General features: G+C 40.9%; 1 protein-coding gene across 18 annotated transcripts in view; it reads right to left on the reverse strand.

Moving 5' to 3' along the window:
- The window catches only part of RPS6KC1 (ribosomal protein S6 kinase C1), a 336154-nt gene extending 328163 nt beyond the window's left edge, over positions 1-7991 (reverse strand). For all 18 annotated transcript variants that reach the window (XR_013529733.1, XR_008477939.2, XR_004737005.3 and 15 more), the window contains exon 1: positions 7737-7991. Coding sequence is in view for 11 of the 18 variants with exons in the window: in XM_035280951.3 (XP_035136842.1) it covers positions 7737-7841 (105 nt within the window). In the remaining 7 variants the exon portion in view is untranslated. The remainder of the gene's footprint in view (positions 1-7736) is intronic.
- Between the last annotated feature and the right edge of the window lie 560 nt (positions 7992-8551).

Below are 8551 nucleotides of genomic sequence, written 5' to 3' on the forward strand. Positions count from 1 at the left end.
TGAACCTAATTTCTATAGACCAGCAAAGAAAAGCTGAAAACCAAAATTTTTTAAAACACTATTGACAATAGCTATGAAAATATGAAACAGTGAGGAATAAATCTAACAAAACATATGAAGAATCTATTTGCTCAAAACTACAAAATGCTGATGGAAGGGATCAAAGAACACAAATAAATGGCAAGACATATTGTGTTCATAGATTTGAAGATTCAACATAGTAAAGATATCCATTTTTCCCCAAAATGATCTACAGATTTAATGCACTCCTAATCAAAATCCCAACAGGCTTTTTGTAGCTATAGATAAACTTATTATAAAATATATATGAAAAAGCAAAGGAACTAGAGTAGTCAAAATATTTTTGAAAAAGAATAAAATTGGAGGAATAATATTGCCTAATTCTAAGATTTAGTATAACGCTACAATAATCACGATAGTATGGTATGGAACAAAATAAGAGAATGCAGAAACAGAACCACACATAAACGGTCAATTGATTTTTGGCAAAGGAGTAAAAGCAATTCAATGAAGAAAGGTTAGTCTCTTCAACAAATGGTGTTTTGGTGCAATTGGACATCCAAAGGCAAAAACAGAACGTTCACTCAAACCTTACATCTTACACACACAAAAAAACCCTCAAAATGAATCATAGAGCAAAATATAAAATGCAAAACAATAAGATATCTAGAAGAAAACATCAGGAGAAACATTTGTAACCTGAAGTTGGGCAGCGTTTTTAGGTATGACATTAAAAGTATGGTTCATAAAAGAAAGAAATGATAAACTGGACTTCACCAAAATTACAAATTTTGCTTTGCAAAAGACACTGTCTGGGTGCAGTGCCATACCTGTAGTCCCAGCTACGTGGAAGACTGAGGTGGGCATCGCCTGAGCATAGGAGACCAAAGCTGTAGCACACTATGATCACACTTCTGAATAACTACTGCATTCCAGCCTTGGAAACATAGCAAGATCTCTTAAAAAAAAAAAACAGGTACAATGGTTCACGTCTGTAATCCCAGCACTTTGGAAGGCCAAATCAGGCAGATTGCTTGACACCAGTACTTTGAGACCAGCCTGGGCAACATGGGGAAACTGGGTCTCTATTTTAAAAATACAAAAATTAGCCAGGCATGTAGTCCCAGCCTCTCAGGAGACTGAGACATGGGAGGACTGCTTCAGCTCAAGAGGTTAAGGCTACAGTGGGCTACAATGGTGCCACTGCACTCTAGCCTGGACAACAGAGGGAGACCCTGTCTCAAAGAAAAAAAACAGACACTTAACAGAATGAAAAGATAGGCTCTAGATCAGAGAAAATATTTGGAAATGTCATATCCAACCCAAAAAAAAAAAGCGATACCCAGAACATAAAGAACTCTCAAAACTCAAGAACAAGAAAACAACCCAAAGAAAAAAATTAAGCAAACATCAGTCTCAAAATCATACTATATGATTCCATCTATATGACACTCTCAAAAAGACAACAGCATAATAGTGGAGATAGATCACTGCTTGCCAGGGTATAAGGGGTGGGAGGAAGGGTGTGAAAAAGAGAGAGCATGAAGGAGTCTTTGGGATGATGAAACTTGTTTCTTGATTATGGTGGTAGATAAATGAATTTATACTCATGCTAAGATTCAAAGAATTCTACAACAGAATAAGTCAATTTCATTGTGTGTTAATTTAAAAATCAACACTTGAAAAGCAAAGTGCTGCCTCCTTCCAGCCTACCCTCAAATCCCTACTATTGTCCAGGCTCTGTGCTAGGCATCAAGAATACACAGTTAAAGACAGTCTGGCCAGGTACAGTGGCTCACGCCTGTAATCCCTACACTTTGGGAGGCCGAGGTCAGTGGATCGCTTGAGCTCAGGAGTTCAAGATCAGCCTGGGCAACATAATGAAAGCCTATCTCTTAAAAAAACACAAAAATTAGGCAGGCAGGGTGGCATGTGCCTGTAGTTCCAGCTACTAGGAGGCTGAGGTGGGAGGACTGCTTGAGCCTGCAAAGTCAGGGCTGCAGTGATCCATGATCATGCCACAACACTCCGTCCTGGGCAACAGAATGAGACCCTCTCTCAAAAAATACAGCCTGCCATCAGAAGAAGAGTCAAACAAGTACATTATGATAAAGGCTTTAATGGAGGAGATACAAGACACATAGAGAGCAATGTCTTAAAAAAAAAGCTTCCTGGAGAACACAGGGCATAGCTGACACTTGAGATGAGCAGGGATTGCCAAGACAAAAAAGAGTATTCTAGACAGACAAAATAGCAACTAAATGAGAGATATGAAAGAATGTAATGTTCTAGCCTAGTTTGGAAACTACATATATTTCCTTTCCTAGGCACAAGCAGGCTAATCAAGAATATGGTCAGGAACTGAGGACAGGTTCCCTCCAAGCAATATAAACAGTGTTTTGATTTGAAGCTTTGGAAATGGTAATTTTCCGACTTATGTCAAGCTCAGTACTTCCCATTAATTCCCTTACTCAGCTTTGTTCACATTATCACAGTCACTTATTATTCATGTATCCATCACTTTTGCCAAAATACAGTAATGCCCTTATGAGGACACATAGGTGTCCCCAAATGTACACTCACAGCACCTAACAAAAAGAGTTTTACAATACAGGTATCCGGCAGCACAGCACTGGGATTAAAGGCACTGTGATTGGGACCAGTCTACCTGGGTTCAAATGTAGACTCTACCACTTGCTGGCTATATGACCCTGGACAAGTTACTAAACGTGTCTGTCCCTCAATTTCCTCATGGAAAATGAGAAAATGATAATGGTACCTACTCACTGGGCTGCTGTGACAAATGTGTTGTTTTTATTTATTTTTTATTAATTTTTTTTTTTTTTTAGACAGAGTCTAGCTCTGTTGCCCAGGCTAGAGTACAGCATGATCTTGGCTCACTGCAACCTCCACCTCCCGGGTTCAAGCGATTCTCCTGCCTCAGCCTCCTGAGTAGCTGGGACTACAGGCACCCACCACCATGCCCAGATAATTTTGGTATTTTTAGTAGAGATGGGGTTTCACCATATTGGCCAGGTTGGTCTCGAACTCCTGATCTTGCAATCCCCTGCCTCAGCCTCCCAAACTGCTGGGATCACAGGCATAAACCACTGTGCCTGGCCCAAATGTGTTAATTTAATATAAAGTTCTTGACTCCTAGTAAGCACCATGTAAGTGTTTGCTGTTATTAGTCAACAAACATTAGCCACATATAAAAATGAGAATTTATACATTCTCATAGTTTGAAAATAAACCCAAACAACTTTAAATATATGCAAAGTCAATGGGGTAACTTGTGCCTACAATCCCAGCTAGGCAAAAGACTGAGGAGGGAGTAACACTTGAGCCCAAGAGTTCAACCTGCAGTAAGCTATGATTGTGACACTGCACTCAAGCCTGGATGATACAGTGAAACCCCCATCTGTAAAAGAGATCAATAAATAAAAATAAATATGTGCAAAACTAAACTCTGAGAATTACACAGCACTGCTCAAACTGAAGAGCTAAATAAATGGGGAGATATGTATGTTCATGGATCAGAAGACAGTATTTTTAAGACATCAATTCTTCTGAAATTGATCTACATTCTCAATATAATCCCAATCTAAATCTGGGCAGGCATTTTTGTAGAAACCAGACAAGCTGATTCTAAATTTTATATGCAAATGCGAATGATCTAGAATAGCTAAAACAATTTTGAGAAAGAACATTAAAGCTACAGTAAACAAAGCAGTGTGGTATCAAGAGAAATAAAACCATATATCCATACAAAGATTTGTATGTGAGTGTTCATAATAGCTGTATTCATGATATCCAAAACCTGGAAACCCAAATATCCATCAACAGGTGAATAGATAAAATGTAGTATGACCATACAGTGGAATATGAGTCAGCAATAAAAGGGAATGAAACACATGAAAACATGGATAAATCTCAAATAATCATACTTAATAGAAGAAGCCAGACAAAAAAAAAAGTGCATACTATATGATTCCTTGTATACAAAATTCTATAAAATGCAACCCAATCTATAATGACACAAAGCAAAGCAGTGGTTGCCGAGGGACGGGGGTGAGGAGGAGTGACTGACTGTAAAGGAGCATGAGGGAACTTGCGCAGGGATGAACATGGTGTAGTTACACAACTGGATACACTTCTCAAAACTCACCAAATTAGACACTTAAAATGGGTGAATCTTACTGTATGCAGATTATGACTAAATATAACAAAATACGTTATAAGGCAGCACTGTCTTTTGAAAATAAAAACATACTTTTTATACTGATGGAAAGAATATGGGTAAGAACTGCCATTCGCCTCCTGTTGCTGAGAAATCTGTATTACAATATGAGAATTTTGCAAACTTAGCATGATGACATGACTGAAAACACTGCTGACAGTTCTTTTATACTTGTGTCTCCTTCAACTAAAGAATCAAACAGAATGTATGAAAGAATTTTCCAAGTCTGAATACAGGTACTTATTCTAGATAGAAATCAAGAAACATCACAGAGTTTAACTGTGGAATCTGTTAACATGCTTGTAACTGACCTCAAAATCATCTAAGCTTACCAGGTTTCAGAGAAATGCAAAAAAGCACAAAGGAGATTTAAGAAGATGAAAAGGCCCTTTTGCTATCCAAAAGTTAACACTGGTACTTCCAATGATTAAAACTCTACTGCTACGGAAATAACCCTGCAAGGATCAAAAATAGAGAAAATTGTTCCTTGAAGCTAGAAGTAAATCAGTAGCAGAAACACACAGAAGACATTCCTAATTTCTATCTCCTGAAGTTCTCTCAGAAGAACACTATTTACCTGGTTAATTATCCTGAGAAAAGGTGTTTTTCTCCTTAACTTTCAAAAAACATTTTATAATACTAAACACCATTATTTTAAAAGTACGTCTCCATGTTGACTCAGACCTTATATTTTAAAAACAAAATCTGTAACATAAGCGAGAAATGAAGACAAACATTTGCAGGGAGAAAAAAGGCAATGCAATTTTCAAGTTCAAATGACCACAGCAATATGTAACATGCATATATGTAAATTTGGTTAGTTCTAAGGCAATGTGTTACTTTATCATCTAGTTTATATTGTCAAAACTTAGTTCAGTAAATAAGTCACGGCTTCAGATATTTAAGATCTGAATTTGGCCAGGAGTGGTGGCTCACACCTGTAATCCCAGCACTTTGGGAGGCAAAGGCAGGTGGATCTCCTGAGGTCAGGAGCTCCAGACCAGACTGGCCAACATGGCAAAACCTCCTTTCTACTAAAAATATATAAATTCTCCAGGCATAGTGGCAGGCACCTGTAATCCCAGCTATTTGAGAGGGTGAGACAGGAGAATTGCTTGAACCTGGGAGGCGAGGTAGCAGTGAGCCAAGATCACACCACTGCACTCCAGCCTGGGCAACAGAGCAAGACTACATCTGGGGGAAGGTGGGAGATCTGGCCGGGCGCAGTGGCTCATGCCTGTAATCCCAGCACTTCAGGAGGCCAAGGCGGGCAGATCATGAAGTCAACAGATTGAGACCATCCTGGCCAACCCTGTCTGTACCAAAAATACAAAAATTAGCTGGGCATGGTGGTGTGCGCTCGTAGTCCCAGCTACTCAGGAGGCTGAGGCAGGAAAACCACTTGAACTTGGGAGGCAGAGGTTGCAGTGAGCTGAGATCATACCACTGCACTCCAGCCTGGCGACATAGCAAGACTTTGTCTCAAAAATAAAAAAAAAAAAAGGACCGGAATTTGGTTAACCTTTCCTTTTGTAAAGCAACAGTACAAATAATTATACTCAGTGCTTCCTATTCAAGTTCCACACACATTCACACCTCCAAGTCTTTATGGACTCTACTCCTTCAACTGTCTACCTTTTTATACCCTCTCCTTTTCTGGATTCTTCCCCTTTCACCTATCTTGATTGGAACATATTCCCTGATTTCTTGGTCCAGAAGCAATCTGTTTTCCCACAGCTTTTTTCTGTAGTATCTGCTGGAACTTCTTGTGTTATATTACACCTGTTTAAGTATAGTAAACTCTCTTCTACTATGAGTATCCTTGAAAGGAAGATCCATGCTTTATTCAGGTTTATGTCTCTCAGATTATTTAGTACCTAGATCATTTATTGGGTGTGCTGAATACAATGAAAACATTCAACAATGGTTTTCAGGCTCTGTGTGCCATGCACATGTATGTTCTTATATCTATTAGTTAATATAAGCAGAAACAAATGCCAGTGATAGAGAACTGCTCTGAATCCACTAAGAGACCTAGACATGCAACTAGATTAATTCAATATAACTATCTTGTTAAATTAAGGGATAAGCAGGATGCTGTGAACGAAATATTATGTATGTTGAAAACTGTTCTGATTCCATACCCTACATGTTAGGAAACTAAGTCTAGATTTTTGAAGGGCCAATGACTAAAAAGGTTTCAAGAGTGGCATAATAAGGGCCCCTTAATCTCACAAAATTTCTTACACAGCCTGAAATTAACACTCCACCCATATAGCAACCTTACATGCAAACAGCGAGTAACAAGCTTCCCTCTATTCTCAGTACGGCAATTGCCAATAGCAGGTCAGCTCTTCTCATTATCTTTAAACAGACATGTTCATCCGTCCCTCCTCACATTTATCTGAATTGTGCACCATTTCCATACATCACGTGCACTCCCATGCCCCAACCTGATCTAAATTTCTTAACCTTTAAGATTCTTCTCAAGGCCTACTCGACATGATTACTACATTCTCCAAATGTATATTGAACTATTCTTAATCTGTACCTATCTTCTTTAAAAATTAATAATGATAAAGTTAATTCTTCACATTTAATGTAACCTGGAGTTAGGCAAAACTGCTTTCAGATCCCAGACGGATCTGCCACTGCCTTGCAATGTAAAGTTGGGCAAGTTACTAAACTTCCTTTCATCTCTTTCCTCATCATTAAAATGAGAATTAAATCGGGTGATACGTGCAAAATGCCTACTATACACACAAATTCATGCACACATACGTCACATACTTTTGTAATTGAAGATGCAGATTCTCTAAAACATAAAGTGGTACCAAAAGTTGGACCAGTTAGTTGATGTAAAGGAGCCTCCGAACTTTAAAATATGCCTTCATGGTAGCTCACACAAGCCACCCTCAGCAGATTTTTCTCATGTCTCCTACTGAAAACCACGAAAAACTCAAGGGTTTGACAAAACCCAGATCCACAGCTCCTAGGTTAATGGCCTAACACTGACATCTTCCCCAAGTCTGTCTTCCTCAGAGCAAATCTGGTACTAAATAAAGGTCAAGAGAAAAAATAACTTCTATTACATAAGCCAAACAATACATAAATTAACATTTTTTTAATGTGCATTATCCTCCTGCAGCAAGCAAAACCACTTCTGCAAATTGCCAACTCAGTAAAGTCCAAACGGGATGGGAACTGAGTCAACAATTTTAAACCATCAACCACTGACTGCCCCACCCCCAGAAAGAGGACTCTACCACGACCCACTACAGTGAAGCCCCAGGCATACCACACTCTGCCACTAACCTAGAAATCCCTACCTCCGACACGCAAGTCCCGCCACTAGGCGCAGCACCCAGTCCCACCCTCGGCTCTGGGCCAGTCAAGTACCCTCACACCAGGGTCCCCACCCCAAACTCTCAGGTCCCAATCCAAGCTCCTATCCTAGCCCGACACGGGCACTCACCCGGGCGGTGACCTTATATACCGTGTAGCCCCTCGGGTGTCGCTGGGGCTCCGTGACAGTGTAGAAACGAGCCAGGTCGGCACTCCGCTCCCTGTAAGAGGTCATCCTCCCGCCGCCTATGCCGCCGCCGCCGCCGCCCGCCCGGGATCATGAGGGCAACCCCGCGCCGCTGCGGTCCAGGTTTCCCAACGCAGCGGCAAAGCGGCGAGGGGGCGGTGGCTCTAAGGCGGCTCCAAGGCGGCGCCTCCGCTGCACAAATCTGCTTCCGGGTTGGCAAAGAAACTTCCGGGTCAGGCCGTCCCCTGCTTTCAGCGGAAGGGGAGACTCCACCTAAGATTCAGCGCCTTTGGGCCACCTGAGACTGGCCTGTAGTTGAAAATTAAGGGGTCGCACTGCCACCCCCGTCACTGCGGATACCTCAGGCCTCTCCACTAAAGACGACTCCTTGTAGGCTAGCTCCGTCACCTTCTAGATTTTGTGAGAGCTGGTATAGCCACGCCACACCGGTGAGAGCTTTGTCCTCCCTGCCTCCGCCTCGCAGTCATACAAACTTTCGTGGAGTGGTGAAAGGATGGAGAGATACCCTAACCTAGCACCTTCTTTGCTTACCTATTCACGGGCTATCATTTTAAATACCCGCAGCAACATCGCCCTCTCTGGGACATATCCTTTCTTTCTAAGATGAATTTCCTTTCATTGTGCGCCTTTCTGTAACACATCTGTACAGCAAGCCCCCAAGCCAATATCAATCTTTTCTTTTTTTTTTTTTTTTTTTGAGACGGAGTTTCGCTCTTGTTACCCAGGCTGGAATGCAA

Source organism: Callithrix jacchus, chromosome 19 (assembly GCF_049354715.1).
Source record: "Callithrix jacchus isolate 240 chromosome 19, calJac240_pri, whole genome shotgun sequence".
Classification (NCBI taxonomy): Eukaryota; Metazoa; Chordata; class Mammalia; order Primates; family Cebidae; genus Callithrix; species Callithrix jacchus.